This window comes from Rhipicephalus sanguineus, chromosome 5 (assembly GCF_013339695.2).
Source record: "Rhipicephalus sanguineus isolate Rsan-2018 chromosome 5, BIME_Rsan_1.4, whole genome shotgun sequence".
NCBI lineage: Eukaryota > Metazoa > Arthropoda > Arachnida > Ixodida > Ixodidae > Rhipicephalus > Rhipicephalus sanguineus.
Genome location: NC_051180.1, coordinates 116,680,594 through 116,700,873, shown reverse-complemented (window position 1 = coordinate 116,700,873; position 20,280 = coordinate 116,680,594). Strand labels below are relative to the sequence as shown.

The following is a 20,280-nucleotide window of genomic DNA, read 5'->3' as shown; positions in this document are numbered from 1 at the left end:
CTTCAGGAAATGAAATGTGCACTACAAAGGAAACAGTGAATCATGTTGGTGCCTAGAATAACTCATAAAATGCAGTGCTGTGTAGAAACAGACCATGAGAACTATGTGACTCTTCCGGAAATGAAATGTGCACTACAAAGGAAACAGTAGAATGCATGTTGGTGCCTAGAATACAGCATAAACCTGCAGTGCTGTGTAGAAACAGACCATGAGAACTATGTGACTCTTCAGGAATAATGAAATGTGCACATACAAAGGAAACAGTGAATGATGTTGGTGCCTAGATACCAGCATAAACTGCAGTAGCTGTGTAGAAACAGACCATGAGAAGCTATGTGACTCTTCAGGAACTGGGAAATGTGCACTCACAAAGGAACACATGAATGAGGGTGGTGCCTAGAATAACAGCAATAAAACTGCAGTCTGTGCTAGAACAGACCATGAGAACTATGTGGACTCTTCAGGAATGAATGTGCACTACAAGGAAACAGTGAATGCTGTTTGGTGCCTAGAATACAGCATAAACTGCAGTGCATTGTGTAGAAAACAGACCATGAGAACTATGTGACCTCTTCAAGGAATGAGAATGTGCACTACAAAGGAACCACAGTGGAATGATGTTGGTGCCTAGAATAACAGCATAAACTGCAGTGCTGTGTAGAAACAGACCATGAGAACTATGTGACTCTTCAGGAAATGAAATGTGCACTACAAAGGAAAATAGTGAATGATGTTGGTGCCTAGAATAACAGCATAAACTGCAGTGCTGTGTAGAAACAGACCATGAGAACTATGTGACTCTTCAGGAAATGAAATGTGCACTACAAAGGAAATAGTGAATGATGTTGGTGCCTAGAATAACAGCATAAACTGCAGTGCTGTGTAGAAACAGACCATGAGAACTATGTGACTCTTCAGGAAATGAAATGTGCACTACAAAGAAATAGTGAATGATGTTGGTGCCTAGAATAACAAGCATAAACTGCAGTGCTGTGTAGAAACAGACCATGAGAACTATGTGACTCTTCAGGAAATGAAATGTGCACTACAAAGGAAAATAGTGAATGATGTTGGTGCCTAGAATAACAGCATAAACTGCAGTGCTGTGTAGAAACAGACCATGAGAACTATGTGACTCTTCAGGAAATGAAATGTGCACTACAAAGAAAATAGTGAATGATGTTGGTGCCTAGAATAACAACATAAACTGCAGTGCTGTGTAGAAACAGACCATGAGAACTATGTGACTCTTCAGGAAATGAAATGTGCACTACAAAGAAAATAGTGAATGATGTTGGTGCCTAGAATAACACATAAACTGCAGTGCTGTGTAGAAACAGACCATGAGAACTATGTGACTCTTCAGGAAATGAAATGTGCACTACAAAGAAAATAGTGAATGATGTTGGTGCCTAGAATAACAACATAAACTGCAGTGCTGTGTAGAAACAGACCATGAGAACTATGTGACTCTTCAGGAAATGAAATGTGCACTACAAAAGAAACAGTGAATGATGTTGGTGCCTAGAATAACAGCATAAACTGCAGTGCTGTGTAGAAACAGACCATGAGAACTATGTGACTCTTCAGGAAATGAAATGTGCACTACAAAGAAATAGTGAATGATGTTGGGCCTAGATTAACAACATAAACTGCAGTGCTGTGTAGAAACAGACCATGAGAACTATGCGACTCTTCAGGAAATGAAATGTGCACTACAAAGAAAATAGTGAATGATGTTGGTGCCTAGAATAACAACATAAACTGCAGTGCTGTGTAGAAACAGACCACGAGAACTATGTGACTCTTCAGGAAATGAAATGTGCACTACAAAGGAAATAGTGAATGATGTTGGTGCATAGAATAACAGCATAAACTGCAGTGCTGTGTAGAAACAGACCATGAGAACTATGTGACTCTTCAGGAAATGAAATGTGCACTACAAAGAAAATAGTGAATGATGTTGGTGCCTAGAATAACAACATAACTGCAGTGCTGTGTAGAAACAGACCATGAGAACTATGTGACTCTTCAGGAAATGAAATGTGCACTACAAAGAAAATAGTGAATGATGTTGGTGCCTAGAATAACAACATAAACTGCAGTGCTGTGTAGAAACAGACCATGAGAACTATGTGACTCTTCAGGAAATGAAATGTGCACTACAAAGAAAATAGTGAATGATGTTGGTGCCTAGAATAACAACATAAACTGCAGTGCTGTGTAGAAACAGACCATGAGAACTATGTGACTCTTCAGGAAATGAAATGTGCACTACAAAGAAATAGTGAATGATGTTGGTGCCTAGAATAACAACATAAACTGCAGTGCTGTGTAGAAACAGACCATGAGAACTATGTGACTCTTCAGGAAATGAAATGTGCACTACAAAGGAAATAGTGAATGATGTTGGTGCCTAGAATAACAACATAAACTGTAGTGCTGTGTAGAAACAGACCATGAGAACTATGTGACTCTTCAGGAAATGAAATGTGCACTACAAAGGAAACAGTGAATGATGTTGGTGCATAGAATAACAAATTAAGCTGCAGTGCTGTGTAGAAACAGACCATGAGAACTATGTGACTCTTCAGGAAATGAAATGTGCACTACAAAGAAAATAGTGAATGATGTTGGTGCCTAGAATAACAACATAAACTGCAGTGCTGTGTAGAAACAGACCGTGAGAACTATGTGACTCTTCAGGAAATGAAATGACAGGTCAGCGCCTTTCAATGGGGGTGAAATGCAAAGAACATCCATGTACTCAGATTTAGGTGCACGTTGACGAACCCCAGGTGGTCAAAATTAATCTGGAGACCCCGCTATGATGTGTCTCATAATAATGTCATGCATTTGCCATGTAAAACCCCAGAAATTGTTAAGATCTCATATAAATGTGATAGTTTTAACAGTATTGCACCATGCACGCTAAACAAGGAAGTTTAACTGAATAAAATTGCAAGACATTGCAACAGACTGCAGAGGGGGTTCTGTGACTGCTGTTTGCCCTTTTTTCTATGTTATAGTCTTTTTTTTCTTTTACCGAAGCATCTGTGTCGTGAAAGCGTGGGTACAACAGGTGTGCAGAAGGGAGTTCTGAGTCAACGTAGCACAAAGGGCAAGATAAAGGAAGGGAGACAAGTAGCGCGTGGCTATCTTGCCGCCATGTAGCAGCTGCGTATCAAGGCTGTTGTTCATTCTGCTCTACACCTGTTGCTGTGCTACTGCCTAGTGCTCTAGAAATAGACAGGAAGGAGGAAACGACATAGATAAAGAAAAAAAAATACTTTTGAGAGGAGCCCTACACAGTGTTACGTGATAGATAAAGCTGTCTAGTCGCTAGACAATGCAGTTGCGCTTACACGAGCCAGTTGTCTCTGTAGCCCGAAATGGGAGCATAAGCTTTTGCTTATGACTGCCTAATGTTTCCTGAAATTCTTTAAATTTGCACCACTTTGTTTATTTACTCTAATATACAAGGTTCACTTGTATTGTTCTGCAATACTGATGATTGAATTTCGATCGTTGGGGACGTTAGCTGACAAAGCGCGAGAGTAAGGCAAAATATGCCTATACACAAGACTAGTGTTTGAAAGCCTGGAAAGAGAACAAGAAAACTTAACTTGCTATCAGCCTCTAGAATCTGTGCAAGAGTACATGCTGTGTTTATCCTGGCTAATTATTGTATCTCTTAGTAAAAGTAATACAAGGGTATGTTCCAACATTCAGCCATGATGACGAGGAAGTAGAACAATTCTTGAGGATGTAGAATTAGTAATTCAAAGATATGAACCCAGTGCAAAAGTAGCAAGAAAACAGAAAGGGGAGGAAGCAGTATAGACTCTAGGAATTAATAAACGAGAAATGTTAGTGGAATTTGCGGAACGAAATTCTCTTTGCATAATGAAGACCTTCTTTAAAAAGCATAGAAATAGGAGGTGGGCATGGAAAAGCCGTGACAGAGAAACAAAGAATGAAATGGATTTCATGATGTGCAGGGACCCAAGCATAATACAGGGTGTAGAAGTAGTGAGCAAGATAAAAAGAAACGATTATATGTTGGTGAGGGCAAAGATCACACTCAGCCTACAGAGAAAAAGAACAAAATTAATCATTAAAGAAAACGGGTGAGCCTGTATGTAATCAGGATAAAAGCAGAGGAATTTAGGATTGCACTTGAGAACAAGTATAATTTTTTAGAACAAGAAGAAAATGAAGATGTAGAGGACATGAACGAAACCGTAACTGAACTAATTACTGAAGCAGCTCTTGATGTTCGAGGCAGGGCACCAACACAAGAAGTAAGCAAGTTCTCTCAAGCCATTAAAGACTTCTGAAACCATTAAAGAAACGACAGCAGATGAAAGTAACTACCTTAAGAGATAAAATAAAACTTGCTGAGCTGTCAAAATTGATCAGCAAAAGTAAGCTTGTCATAAAGGCCTTTTATTGTGCTAAGAAACGTGGACATAGAGGAGGCATATATGTCACCTTATGCCCATTAAACATTCAGTTGTGAGTCTAAGAATTGCGAGTCTACATGCGCAGACTCGCAACTGAATGTTTAATGGGTGAAAGGTGACATCTGTATTACGTCCCTCTTCTACGTCCGTGTTTTTTAGCGCAGTTAAAAAGCCTTTACGATGAATGTCAACCAACTTGCCCGACTTGGTGCTCTACTTCAAAAGTAAACTCAGTGACATACGAAACTGTAACTTCAAAGAGACGAAGGCAGCAGTAAAAAAGGGTGGCAGCATCAGAGCAGCTAAAAAGATACAGTATAATATTATTAATAATTTTAATTAGACAGAAAGGGTTTTACTCAGAACTTTATAGTTCAGATATGGATCACCCTACTCCGAGTGAAATCAATGTTGAACATAACACCTATGTTTCAAGCACACTATTAATGAGGTTAAAAAGGTAAAAGACAGTAGGTGTGCAAACACAAGAGAGAAGTCAAATGGCGTATTCGAAACCCTACACAGTCTTTTATTATGAATCTAACTTGCTCAGCTATCGGTCGTTCTGAGGTTAGGAAGGCCATACAAGGCACGTCCTGCAAAAAAGCAGCCAAAGAAGACGGTACAACCATCAAGTTGATCAAAGATAGAGGAGATTTTGCATCTCAGAAGGTTGTGATACTCTGCACATTATGCCTTAAAACTTTAAATGTATCATAGAGTTGGAAAAATGCCAATATTTTACTAATACACAAGAACGGAAACGTGAAAGATTTGAAGAACTACAGACCAATCAGCCTTCTTACAGCATTGTACCAAATATTCATGAAGACAATTTCGAATAGGATAAGAGCCACAGATGACTTTAATCAACCTAGAGAACAAGCTGGCTTCAGGAAAGGTGCTCTACCATCGATCACCCTCATGCGATTAATCAAGTAATTTAGAAAACTGCCCAGTAATAAAAAGGAAATCCTTTAAATGACATTCATTGATTACGAAAAGGCATTTGACTCTGTAAAGATACCAGCCGTCCTGGAGGCATTGCGTCGACAAGGAGTACTTGAAACGTACGTGAATACCATAGCCAATATATACAGAGATTCCACAGCTACTCTGCTCCTCCTGAAGAAAAACTGGAAAATCTCGATCGAGAAAGAGGTCCAATCAAGATATGCAATCTCTCCATTATCAGTTACTGCATGTCTACAAATGAAGGAAAGAAGAAGACGTTTAAGGGCTCAGTTTTCTTTGTCTTTACTCAATATTACTGAGAGGGATTATTGGTCAGCTGCCAGCTCGTAAAAAGATCACGTGCTACGTGACGCCAACAGGCAGAAAAAGTGCTCCACACTTGCCGCCATGGTTGTGATCGGCGCTGACTAACACTCCAAGGCTTAAATGCACATATATACCCCATAAAGTGGACGGGAGGATGACCGCCGCCGTGGCTCAGTGGTAGAGCATCGGACGTGTTATTCGAAGGTCGCAGGTTTGGTCCCTGCCGGCGGCAACTTTACTTTCTTCACATTTATATCTTAATTACTACAAATAAGTTCCTTTATACTTTCCTTGGCATTTTTGTCTGTTAGTTCTCAGTAATATTGTGCATGTCTACAAGAGGTACTTAATTGGCTAGATTGGGAATAGGAATAAAGATTAAGGGAGAATATTTTAGCATTTTACGGCTTGCATATAACATCATACCCTTCAGCAATCATGGCAACAAATAGCAAAAAATGATTGAGGACCTAAACCGAGAAAGCATCAAACTAGGTTTTAAGATGAATATGCAGTAGATAAAGACAATGCTAGGTGGTCTGATGAGAGAGCAATAATTAGTGATAGACAACTGGACCATAGGATCAGTAGAAGAGTATGTATATCCAGGTCAAATACTAACAGGGAGCCTACTCATGTAAAGCAAGTTCACTGAAGAATGAGGATGGGCTGGTGCGCAAACAGTAGACATTCTCAACTCATGGCTGGCAGCTTACCACTATGGCTAAGCTGCAAAGTGTGCAACCATTGTATTTCACCAGTTCTAAGATATAGGGCAGAAACCTGGAGAAAAACGAAGAAACTTGTAAGGACCACGCAGTGTGTGATGGAACAAAAAAGGATCGGCGTAACCCTAACATGTAGGAAGACATCAGAGTGGATCAGAGAACAAACAGGGGTAGCCGATATCCTAGTAGATATTGAGAGAAAAATTGGCCGCGTATCTGCGTGCTTTGCTGCAAATGTCGTCTAAAGACGATAGAAGAGGCGCTGCGTGAGATATGGACGCCATCTGGCAATATGTCAGGAAACATGAGTGCTGTGTTGCGGGCTGGTAGTCCCAGCGCAGCAGTAGGCGGAGACCGGCGGTGACCAACGCGACCGGCGGGGACGCCAGCCAGCCCGAACACGGAGTTTGGCGCGAAGCGCCGCAGCAGAAGAAACGTCCGCTCAACTCTCCACACACGTTTTTATTTACACGTCACCTGGGTAAAACAGGAATGCCAGAGCGGCGCCCCATGGCATTCGTACAGTGCAATACTGAACCGAAACCGAAACACAACAATGAGCTTGTGCAGAGGGCACGGAGGAAGGCAAGTTTCAGCGCAGTCGCAATTTCAGCGCAGCTTAAAAAACTAGGGTCTCTAGAATTACGTATCTATGTATTTTCTATTAAAGGAACACACCACCTAATACTTACCTAGTGATGTTGCGCCTCAGATATGCGTAATGTTTGCTTTTTGATCAACAATGTACACAAGTATGAACCTAGTCAGCCGTTCAAGATGGCTGGCCCTTGGGCAAGTGGTTCAGCTTGGGCCGGGTGGCTGAATCGGGTGACGTGCCGACAAACAGAAAGACAGGCAGACAGAAAGACAGACCAAAATTCCTGCGTTTAAGTTCCCCAAGAAAGACTATCGTCTTTAAAAAATGTGCCTGTGCAGGTCACATGAAGGACAGATAGCTGATGGTCAATTTGAGTGCCAGACTGAATACCAAAAGGTGGGAAGCACCTTTGAGGATGGCAAATGGTTGCGTGGTGCAACAAAACTGAGAAATTTTTGCAGGTATAAAATGGAATCAATTAGCACAGAACAGAGTGGGTTGGAAATCATTCGGAGAGGCCTGTGTACTGCAGTGGACATAAGATAGACCTATGATGACGATGATATTAACAGAGGATGCTGATTATGTGCAGGAGGTTAAAGAAGAATAAAAATGGGTCAGATGCACTTAAAGCAGGCATTACCAAATCATGACAAGTGGCTTACCACTATGCCTGAAAGGTTAAAAATGGGCAGTCATTGCAATTTATTGGTACTAACTTAAGGAGCAAAAATTTTGAGGTTAACAAAAAATTTGAGAAACAGCAAACGATTTTGCAGCAAGTGATGAACCAAAAAATGTTAGGCTTAACATTAAGAAAGAATAAAATAGGCGGTGGTGTGGATTAAAGAATAGACATGGGCAGCAGAAGTTCTAGTTGACATTAAAGAAACATCGTTTGACACAATCTCACCCGAGCATGCAGACGTTCAGTCAATAAGTGAGGCTGAAGGTGGTTTTATTCAACAGTCCTAAAAAACAATGGTAACAGAAACAACGTTCAAACTTTTAGTAGGAATGCTTTCATTCTTGCCCAATATATTGCTGCTATTTCTCAGGCCATCGTTGTGTCTTCAAGATCTTTGTACATGTGGTACTGACAAATACGGTGGCCACTGGTCATACTAAGGAGTACCTTTGGCAGGACCAGACTTGAGAACTGTTATGGCTAATTAACTGAAGGAGACTGGCGGATAGGGTTAGTTGGTGGTTTTCCGCATTAATTATAGAACAGCGCTACTGATGCAGGACAAAGAAGGAAGAGGGGACATGCACAGCGCCGAATATGTAACCAACTGCAATTTCAGTGCCATGTGTGACCCTTCTTCCTTCTTTGCCCTCTGTCAACGGTGCTGTTTTATAATTAATGTGTCAAATTAGGTGATGGCACCATCTGGTGCTATAGTGAAACCCTGCCACTGTACTGACATGATGGCCACCGTGATTGAATGGCATAGTGGACCTATCTGTCATTTGTCCGGCTTTGAGCACAGTAGAAATGACAGAGAGGAGGGGAAGGTAGTGAAGGCATGTGAAGAGAAACATTTTCTGAAAACTCCACACAAGGTCGGTGTGGTTCACTTGTAGTAAAGGACAGGACTTGCGCTAGGATAGCACTTGTTGTAGTTTGTAGTTGCACTAATTTGTGCCCAGTATGCTCATGTAACCTGCTAACTTAGCAGTGAGTTTTAACAAACTTGCATGCATGCAGTCAGAAAAATTTATCGTTGGAAAACACACTCAACTTGAAAAAAAAATTGTTGTATACCCGCACGGGTGGATGGAAGTTTTTCGTAAACCCTGCTGCACCAGGTAGCCCAGGTGGTCAAAAAACACTCGTGTTTTTTGAGAACGACGGGCTTGTGCGAACGCCTCTGACTTGTGGTGCAATCCCGCACGATCTAGTGAATGCACTGCATCTCTTCTCTCTCTTCCCTCCTCTCTATTTCTCGTCTTTCTATTCCCCTTCCCCTATCCCCCAGTGTAGGGTAGCCAACCGGAAGTGTTTCTGGTTAACCTCCCTGCCTTCTCCTTTTTCTGTTTCCTTCCTTCCTGCTGCACCTTGCAGGCTTCTGCAGGACTGCTTTGCAAGAGTTGCAAGATACAAAACACATTTGAAATAAACTACACTGCCACTCCGTTCTGTGACGGTGGTTGACCAGCAGCGAAGCTGCGCCTTGTAACACAGGGTCATGCAATACCTACAACAGAAGATGGGGTGTTAACTGGGCATCACCTGGCTTCTTGCTTATACTCAATGCTTCGAGCATGTTTCACCTCCCTGTCTTCTCCACAGCAATCATTAACTGCCTTCTTAAATGGGTGGCACTGGCATCATTCCAGGCCGAGGGGAGCGTACATCATTTCACCACCATGTATGTACACTGCGGGGTGCCTCAGTGTGCTTTTTCCTCAAACGCACCTCTCTACTGTAGCTGAATGGACACAGGTGCACATGGATCTTTCCCCAGACCCCGCTATAAACAGCTTCAGTGTAAAAGCTGCTTTGTGAGGCCCCTTCTGCTGAAAAATTATTTGCCGGATTGAATGCAAGCTTCATGCATTGCACTGGCTATTTATTCTTAAAGGGACAACTAAAGTGAATCAATGAATCGGTTTAGATCTATTAATTGTACTCTGAGAACTCTAATGTCGTTAATTTAACCAACATATGTTTTTTAAGAGAAGAGAAAATCAAGGTTAAAATTTTATTTTTAAACTTCACGCTGAAATCTCCATGTGTGACGTCACGGATTTCAAATGTGTATTTGTTGTATTTTGGTGACATTGGCTCAACAAAATTTCCTGAAACTTGATATGTCAAGTCTATGGCCCCTTCAGAGGACAATGTACTTCATTTTTACTAATTAGGAACTACATATGACCTATTAGATGCCATCAAAATCTATGTCGTGGGAATTTCAAGGTGGCGTCGCCATCCGTGTTTTCTTCTCGTGCCTTTTCTTGCTTACCAAGCGTCTTCTTGCAGTAAGAGTGGTGTTTTCGGTATTATGAAATTGTAATTTACGAATACGAGAAAAATCTTTTTTTTCTTTAGTGTCTTTAAGCAGGATTTCCCCGCTGCACTGTCTTACTGTGCAAATGAATGTGCGCAGGTCTGGGGCATGTTGGTGGGCTATCTCGGTGCACTGGTGTTCTGGTGGACACCACAGACGGAGGGGCCTCTCCGTGCCATGTCGCCTGCTGTTTGGTTGGCTGTCATCTGCCATTTGGCCACTGTGGCGGGCATGTGGCGGGTGCCAATCCTGGCCGCTTTCCTGGCCCTGCTTGCCACGGGATTCCTGGCCGAGCTGCGTGGAGCCACAAGTGAAAATGGGGAGCATGGTGAGTTGCATAAGCGTTTTTTTGCGGTGCGGTCAAGAATCAAACGAAATGGACAGCCGATATTCAAGAAACAGTTCCTGTTAAAAACATACGCTTTAACATCATGTGTTGATGCTCACTATGCAGTAGCCATTCCCTTAATGTATCTGCCCTATTGTAACTTGCCCAGTTTCAAGGCTGAAGCAAATACCTTGTGACAGCATTGAATGCAGGCCAGACTCTCAACACCAGGTATACATTTGCTTATGCAAAAGAGCATCACTTTGACGGAAGCAGAATAAGTGAACAGGTGGATTAGAAACAAATGTGAGTTTTGGGCATTATAGCTGAAAAGATGCAGTCCAAAGTCTTTTTTCTGTTATTCTTTTGCTAATAATTGCAGTCATTTGTATTATTATTAGTGCTTTTTCCTGGTACTGTTAATGTGCAGAGAATGATGTGCCAAGTAATGACTTCTGTCATTCTAGGAGCAACAGAACCTGGTTCACCTTGTGTGAGCACACTGTATGCTGGCTGGGCATGGCTCACAGGATCACCTGTGGCAGCATCAGCTCAGGTGAGGCACACCTTTTCTGCCTTTTGATATCCTGCACCACTGGCGTAAGGGACCTTATTGGCAGGCAGCAGCAAAAGCATGCAATGCATTGCCAATAACTCGCACAGGCGGGGACAAGTTAAACGACCTTAACTCCAAATGTATTATCTAAAAGGCTTTTGAATTGATGACTGAAATGGCACACCAGCAATCAGACAGATCGAACGTTAAACATAAAAAAACAACAGCTTTCAGCTTTTTGCTTATCAGCAAACTACTATAACTAGGAGCAAGATGCTTTTTAATGTCTGTGCTTGCTTGCCTGCATTTTTTCATTCTGTGGAACTAGCTCTGTGCACCTGCATATTTAAGTGATACATATCTCTCCACAGCAAGAAGAGATTGTGGGTATTCAGCTGTGATCCAGTGAGTACGCAATGTCAACTGGATGGCAGGCAACAAGCCACATTGATATTGGCAGTATGGCTTCATAGTGTGTAGGAAGATTAACATAGTTTGACTTCAGTCACTCATATCGATGGAGTGCATTACGTGTCCAGGTGAATGGTGTCCTGTTAAATAATACTTTATTAGCGAACTCTATGCATGAAAGCTGCTGGTCAGATTAGCCAATCGGGAGTGAAACATAAAAATGGGATGTGCATTGTCTGTTGCTAATGTGTCTGTGCTCAGCACTTCATCAGAGAGGGTAACCACTGAAGAATTAGTCATGTACCATGGGTAAACGTTGGTGGTCCTCTCTCTGGGACGTGCAGCAGGCAGCTCTTGTTCCCGATTGGCCAACGCGACTCATAGCTTTCACTGCACTGTGCCAAGCACTACAGACAGAGTACCATGAAAAACATTTCTTTGCACTGTAATAGCGGCTGTGACACAGTATTCCACAAGTATGTTACGACACACGGCCCCCTATGCTTGTTGTTGGCGTGGAATTTGGTGACGAGCCCAAGTGTTTGGACCTAGGACCACCTGGGCCCTCCCAAGCCGATCACCAAGAAGCGGGTGTCATTCAGCCTTGAGCCAGACACTGTGTTTCTGCCAGGCATGGCCCCACCAGAGTCTACACGCAAGTCATCTCAAGTCAGTGGGCACAGCAGTAGAAGTCTGAAAAGTCATTTGCCTGTTGCATTCCTCGCTAATCAGTGTGGTGTGCTGTGCCCCTGTCTGGTCCCTGCACGCATTCCTTGACTAAGTTTGTCTCCGATCTGTCATTCCACATGTACTATTGGCGTCAGTAGAAACACGAACAGCAGCAAGCATTATCAATGCTGTAGAGTGCACTGTCTATTTATCACCACCGACAGGCGCGCACATCCGGTTCAGTTACCAGCTCCGTTTCTGGTTCACATTCAGCTCACACTGGTTCAGTTTAGCATATCTGTAGATGTTAAGACTGTTTGATCTGGCAGTTTAACCCGTTTGCAGTAACGTGAAAGTGGTCATTTAATGGGTCGGGACTTTTGATGCTAGAATTGGGGATTGTAATTTCAGAGTGCCTGGTATAAGCAGGACAGCATGACAAACTAGATGAACTTTGGTGCTGTCTTCTCATCTATCCTGATTATGAGGGACTATCGGGCATAGCGAGTGAGGATATGAGTTACGATATCATGTTTAAATGTTACCTTTTAGAAACTGAGGCAGGCGCTACTTACACGGAGCTGTTCAGAAATATTGTTTACTGTGAGCTACTGGCAAGAGCGTCGCAGGTAAAAAAGGTGCTGTAAACATCCTCATTCATTCGTTTTTTTCTTGTGCATAATATTTCGCTCCCTGTTCCTTCCTGCTGTGGCAGTGACTGTACTCATCTTCCAGGATGATTGTTGCGGACACTGTCTCTGACCTGTTTACTCATGAAGCATCGTGTTCACCTTGTTCACAATAAGATTGTAGGGGCAAGTACGACCCTGCCATCCTCGATTCTTACACAGATTTGTCACTATTTCATTTGTGTTTTTCCTTTCATTGTTTCTGTCTTGTAAATACAGCCAACATCAGGATTTCAGCCATACCAGTGAAATGCCGCTGCTGAAATATACATTTCACTCTGCTGAGAAGTACTGCAAAGAATGTGAAATGTGACAACCTCTTGTGGCCACTTTAGAATGTGGCCCTGTGTTGACACCGGCTAGACATTTTGCAAAGGCTATAGGGTATCACAGATGTTTTAGGGGGCTGCTTGTTAACTGCGTTGAGTTTATGAGCGTTCATCCGGAGCACTAACAACTGCAAGTAATGCTTGTGCCTGAGCTGTGTGTTTTACTGTGCATGCTACAAAGAAAATACGGTGTTCTCGGGCAGTGTTTGGCCACAATAAGGAATTGCCACTGGAGGAAGTAATACTTGTCACTATGCCTAGTTGTGTGCAGCCTGTTGATCTGCGTGGACTCCTTGCAGTTGCAGAGTTGGCGAAATGTACGAGCATTATCTGCTCACTATTGGCAGGTGTCTATACCAAGTGTTTCTACAAAGGCGTCAAGCAATGCTTAAGCAAGACATTAACAAAGTTAAAATGAAAGGTTGGCAGTGCGGGTGGTAAGCTGCTAGTGGTGACAACCATGTTGTGATGGGTGACACATGGTAATTATAGTCTGTTACAGGCTTAGAAAAAATGTAAGCTCTGCCCACGAAACTGCGGTACCGCCCTTCATTTGCGAAAGACAGTCATGCTAGCTGGTTTTCGTTTGAACCGTAAGTACTCTTTCTCGGCTAACGTAAATACTATGCACTTTCAAAGTTAAAGGTTCATCGTTATTACCTAAGACGTTATGTTTGGCTGAGTAGATATGTCAGAATCCCTGACAAAATTTACCAGGACGTTCAAGTTTCCACCCTAAAACCAGCGACACAAACGTGTGTCTGTATGAGAAATTCAACCATCTGAAGCACTCGAGAAGTGCTTGATCTCACGAAAATTAGTAAGTGCTATTGGATGGAGCATTTATGCAAAATCTCTGTGATAGGGAGAGCAATGGCTGTGGGCGGAACTGACATTTTTTTTAAGTTTTAACCAGCTACAGTTGCCAGTTAACAAAGATCTGTTAATTAACTCCCAAGCTTGTAAGTTTAGTAGCCTCATTGTAGTTGACAAACTGAAGTAAGCCCTATGCAAAAGCCATATAAGAAACTATTTTAAAAAACACATGCATGCTAGTCTTGCATTAGTAGTACCATTTGTGCGATGTGCATGCTATATAGTGAAGAATACATAGAACACTGCATGATAGCTGCTTGTCATTACAAGAAGTAATATTTTCACAAACTTCATTTCTATCTGGTAGTCCATTTCGTCAACAAATTTAATACATTGCCTTGGATAGCAGTACTTAGAACTTAAATTATGTCAACAAATCTGTCTTTTCTTGCAACATTTATTTGAATAATGAGGACCTATAATACTGTTAACTATGCCTCTACTTATGTTGATTAGCTTATAGAGGTTGGTATCTCATTTGGCTGAATTAATCAGTGCTCTTTTATGCCAGGGTTTAGTGAAGATTGCGACCACGTCCCTGCTGCCATCATTTTCATTAAAGTGCAAGATTTCAAGACCCTCTGCTATTCTTAAAGGGACACTAAAGATAATGAAGCTAAGGAAGGTGCAGGGGATGTTAATTGTACTGTTTTAAGTGTATTGTAGTAATTGTGATACAGATGTGAAGGAAGTAAAGTGGAAGAAAAGACAACCTGCTGCCGACAGGGACCAAACCTGCAACCTTCGGATAACACGCACATAAATACCCGATAAGATAAACGAGAGGACCACCGCCGCCATACCTCAAATGGTAGAGCATCGGGCGCGTTGTTCGAAGGTTTGAAATGAAGCTTTGACCTCCATTTCCCCTTCTCATAATGAACCTATGATGGCAAAATTAATGACAATCGAGTTCTGAAGGAATAACTTATTTGTCTAAAATGATTCAATGGTCCACTTTAGTGCCCCTTTAAATTATCGTAATCATTTCCTTGCATGTGTATGCACATTTTGCATTTGTATTTAATTTTCTATATTTCTCTCTGGAAAACTAATTGGCCCTGGAAATAAACGAATGAACGAGTAAATAAGTGCATAAATAAACAAACTGGAATTGGTCAGACCATTCTTAACTGTGGCATGAAGAAACACAGTGCTGACGGCTCTGAAACTGTCTTTTGTGCAGGACAAAGGCACTAGCCACGAGGCTGAGGGTACCAGCAGCAGAAGTGGCACACCATCGGATGAGCTGAGAGCTGCGCCCCTGCACTCTGTTCTGCATCGGCAACCCTCCCCGGCACCCGGATCGAGCGAGGGCGACATCGTGCTGCCCGCCATCACGGTGAAGCCAACCATCACTGTACAGGACAGTGACCAGGAGAGCAAAAGCAAGGAGGAAGATGCCGGTTAGTCGCTACTCTGGTTCCGTTCCCCTCTGTGTCAGGGAAAGACCTTCCTATTCGGCAGTGCAACTTAACTTGAAGCCATGACTCGACTTGAATGCCTGACATCATCGTAATGCCTGATGTGCACACGCTCAAGGAAACACAATGTGCATCTTAAAGCATGTTGATGTTTGCATGAACAGACTTGACTGACTCAAGTTGTAGGGGCCCTGCGACACTTTTCCAAGTAATCATAGAATGCCCTCACTGTCGGAGTTTATTGCCTCACGAATCGACTGCCTAAAAAAATTTTTAGAATCCATCAGGTACGAGCGGAAGGGATTTGTCACACGTTTCAACTGCTTTCTCTCTTCTTTCATCCCAGCAAGCATGCTGAAAGATGCACAGGGGGGGTGGACAAGGGGGCAAGAAGCTATGTCCATACGTCAGCGTGCGTTATGACCTTGAGCACTTTATTTTCTTTTTTTTTCTTTCAATGTACAGCTCAATTTCAGTGTGATTATGAGCGTGCTGGTGTAATTCTAAGTTGTGTGTAATTCTAGCCCCATAGAATGCGGTGCAGGCATGTTGCGGTACCCCGCGGCGGCTGCGGTAACTGTGCAGCTCATGATGCTCATATCAGCCAATGGCTGTGTTCATGTGCTTATTACGCAGTAAAATTTGGGCTTATGGCATCATTTACTGAGAAAAGGGCGATCGATTTCTAGCTGACTTTGAAATTTAATTGTAAATTCCATGCTGTGTGCTACATCGTAATGTTTGGCTCACATGTTCACAGGACCCTCGACTACCAATCAGCAGCATTTTCTGACATTGTTCAAGTAGTGAATATGGGAGAGGTCATACAAGGGAGAGAGCAGAGTTGTAACTTGAGGCAGTATCCTTGTAACATTCGCTTACTGGGATACGGGTGTATACTGTTTTATGAGGTTGCATGTCACTCGGCACTGTTTGTGTCTAGGTGTGTGGCTGACAGTTTTCCTTGTGCAGTGTAGTGCACGCAGCCTTGGCAGAATGCCAGGAACGCTGTTACTCATTGACATCAATGCATTGTGTGTCAGATCGCACAAAATGGCGTGAAAATGACCGTATTGCCACGTGGTCGTGACGTCAATGAAGACAGCAGTCAGCACGTCCGAGAAGAAACTGTTTATTTGGCCGAACTTGTGGCCGAGAAACTGAAAGTCAAACTAGAGCAATACACTGATGGCAGCGAACAGAGCGTTGACCGTTGATCAACTGACAAGCGGTGAAGCGCGTCGGCATTTATACATGCGCTGTGGAATATTCCAGCGTTATCGCTGGTTGTCACGCAAATTCTAGAATAAGCTCGAGTGTGCACGTCTTGCGCGCAGTCTTAACAAAATGATCTCCTACAATCGCGAAGCTTCTCGAACACGCTTCGCGGACAGCCTCGAGCGTTGATAACTGTCCTTGCTGGTCAAACCCAAAAACGTCAAAATAAAACAAGTGGGCGTGGCATTGCCCCCCTCTGAAAAAGCATCGTCCCGGTGCTTGTGAAAGAACAAAGAAGAGAAAAAAAAAAACAAGTGCATACATAAATAAATTACAATAACAAAGGAAAAAGTAGAGTCCCCAGGTTCGCTAATGTGCAAAAAACTGCTTAAGGCGCAGGACATGGACGACTTCAGGTTGTGCGCGGCGTCTCTGGGAGTTCGTAATGCCGTCTGGGATGACCTCGTAGTCAAGAGCGCAGAGGCGTGGAAGAACCTTGTATGGCCCGAAGTATCGCCGAAGGAGTTTTTTGCTAAGCCAACGTCGGCGTATCGGCGTCCAGACCCAGATACGGTCACCGGGTGGTATTCCACGAAGCGTCGTCGAAGATTGTAGCGACGGCTGTCGGTGTGCTGCTGGGTCTTGATGCGCAGGCGGGCGAGCTGTCGAGCTTCCTCGGCACGTTGTAAGTAAGCAGCAGCGTCGAGGTTTTCTTCGTCGGTGATGTTCGGTAGCATGGCGTCGAGCATCATCGCCGGGCTCCTTCCGTAGACCAACTTGTACGGCGTCATCTGCGTCGTTTCTTGGACGGCCGCGTTGTAAGCGAAGGTCACGTACGGAAGGACGGCGTCCCACGTCTTGTGCTCAGCATCGACGTACATGGCCAGCATGTCGGCGATGGTCTTATTTAGACGCTCGGTGAGGCCTTTGGTCTGCGGGTGGTAGGCGGTGGTGCGGTGGTGGCTAGTCTCGCTGTATTTGAAGATCGCCTGAGTTTGGTCCGCAGTAAAGGCGGTACCTCTGTCTGTGATGAGGACCTCTGGGGCGCCATGACGCAAGACGATGTTCTCCACGAAGAACTTGGCTACCACGGCGGCACTGCCTTTGGGCAAGGCCTTTGTCTCGGCGTAGCGGGTGAGGTAGTCAGTTGCTACGACGATCCACTTGTTGCCGGAAGTCGACATCGGGAACGGCCCCAGTAGGTCCATCCCGATTTGCTGGAACGGCCGGTGAGGTGGTTCGATTGGCTGCAGAAGTCCTGCGGGCCTATAGTCGGTGACAAGCTAAGAATAAAAAGTAAACTATACTGCTGTCCATTTGTGTTATGCCATCACCTCCTATATTAAAGATGCCTGCTGCATCACCAAAAAACCAGCTGCCAAACCCTCTCCTTTTCCTCCTTTCCACTAGTGTCGGTCGCTAGCGCCACATGTGGCGGCCGCTCCCGTAGTTTTGACATTTGGCATAGCCTCCGAAACGACCGTGCAAAGTTGCCGATCTCGAAGATGATGATGATGATAGGTGGCTATTTCTTTTGAACAGGGTGGCCGCAGATACTGTGGCCTAGCCGGGTAAAAAAAAACAAGAAAGGAAGAGAAAAAAAGAAAAAAGAACAAGAAGGATGGATAACGAAGCACACACTAAGCCCGCCGCCGTGATGATAGTGTCGGTCGCGAGCGCCACCGCGCGGCCCTTGTCCAAAACTGAAGGCAGGCCGGCTCCGCTGGGAGCTCGAGCCATTCCTCAGGCATCTTATGCGCGTCCAACTATGGCCGATCTTTACATTGACGTAACGGTTAAGACGAACTAATGAAAAATGCAACATGGCGCCGTTCGCGACGAGAGGCGAGGTACCGCTGCACCGAGACCGAGATCCGTCATTTCGAATTTCCTGCGGTGTTTGTTTCTTCCAGAAGATGCTATATCCTACTGTTATTCGCAAGTACCCAGCATCGTCCTCGCCGGTCGTGATCCGATGCAGTAGAAGCCTGTGACTGTGCCGCGTTTGAAGTGCACCGAAGTGGCAGCAGCTCGGAGTGTTTTACAACGCTTTAGCGCGTTCCGTCGTTTCGGCAGCGTCAAGTTGCAACACGGCGTGTGTTCCCTCCATCGCTCGGATACATCAAGCATATCGCCTGAGGGTCACCACATTGGCGATTGTCGTCGCGTTCATTCGTGTGCAGTGAGGTGAAAGTGAAGTCGGAATATGCGCGTCTGTGTACGATTTACCGCCCGCAAAAGCCATGGCATTAGCGTTGCCACATGTGCGCGTGTGTGTGTTGCTTGGAGCTCGTGACATGGGAATCTTGGTGATCTATTGTGATATGCGCCGTGCTGTGCGCCTATATAAACGACGTATGTGCGGACGAAGTGTGAGAGAAAGAAAGCGACCACCATAACCCGTTAGCGCAACAGAATGCGAAAATAAACAAACCAGGTGTGAAGAATATGCAGTGGTGTGTGCATTATAAGAAGATTATTGTGGTCATCTGATGCGTTTGTGATTATGTGACGTGTGCCTATTGGCGCAGTTGCGTCGTATCAACGGAATTTAGTTCCACCAGCCCAGAATCATGTGCTAGGTTGAAGTGCCCATCGCGTAAGTGTCGCGCTCGATGCATGAACGCCTGGCAATGAGAAACGCCGTGCGAGGTAATCGTTGTCTACGAACCGTGAAATGATGCGCTCGCTGTGACACGTCGATTGCATGGATCGTGATCGTAACTGAAGTGACGCCGCTAAAACTATTATTGAGTGGAAAAAAGCGTTTGTTTTTAATGGCGTTGCATCATATTTCACGATATCATATTTGGAATCCTTGTTTTTGTCTAACGTGCGTTTTTTAGCATTTCGCGTGTATTGTGGGCATGTATTACACAGTGATAATTTGTTTATATTAAACTCGTGAAGCTTATAGTGCATAGACCCTTTTTTAGGCGCTTATCCCTTCCTGTGAAGCCTCACCCCCTCACTATGCTTCACGAACAAATGAGAAGGGGGGAGCCGGAGAGCTCGGGCTTGACAATCTACGAAAGGAATGTACTACTGATTGTGTCCACCGAGATTACCTATGTAGACATCTATATGTTTTCCTTTTTTTTCTTCGAGGATGCATGTGCTTTTTCTATGTCCGAGTGTATAATTGTCATCTTTTGGTCTCCAGATTTTTTTCATTTCTACATTTTTTCTTATTTATTTTTTTTGTCGCTCTACCTGCACGGAGGACGATGCTATAAAAGCGCATCGAAGCCTCGTAAATATTCCCTTGATAAAGATCGGTCTCCGATCGAAACGTTGACAAATAAACTGTCTTTTGAGAAGCACGTATCCTTTTCCTGTTTGTCTTACGGCAACCGATGACAGCCTCTTCACAATCTACGTGCAGATATATATAAACCTTCGCACAGACACACACATATATAGAAGGTAGGGGCCCCTCTTCTAGCAAAAGTGGGCCCCCCTGCTGTAATTCCCACTGGGGTGACGCAGTTATGTAATAATTAAGTAATAAATTAACTAAAAACTTGAACGTTCAAGGGCTTAAGGGGTAATGGCAGTGCCAGTGCAAGTTGTCGAAGCGAGAAACAATTCCACGTAAAGCTTTTAGTCAATGCCAATTTAGCCGCGTGCACCTCCTTGGTGTGAACGGCAACGCACGCAGTGGCCCCCACAGTTAAACGCCATGTGTGC

At 43.8% G+C, this 20,280-nt stretch overlaps 1 protein-coding gene and 1 non-coding gene across 4 annotated transcripts in view; both read left to right on the top strand.

Moving 5' to 3' along the window:
- Positions 1–20,280, top strand: part of LOC119394177 (transmembrane protein 245) — a 75,131-nt gene that overhangs the window by 9,949 nt on the left and 44,902 nt on the right. For all 3 annotated transcript variants that reach the window (XM_037661436.2, XM_037661435.2, XM_049415671.1), the window contains exons 2-4: positions 10,190–10,418; positions 10,886–10,974; positions 15,135–15,354. In XM_037661436.2, the coding sequence (XP_037517364.1) occupies positions 10,190–10,418; positions 10,886–10,974; positions 15,135–15,354 (538 nt within the window). The remainder of the gene's footprint in view (positions 1–10,189; positions 10,419–10,885; positions 10,975–15,134; positions 15,355–20,280) is intronic.
- On the top strand, positions 5,908–5,979 carry Trnat-ugu (transfer RNA threonine (anticodon UGU)). Its single transcript has one exon. It is a non-coding gene; the product is annotated as a tRNA-Thr (tRNA).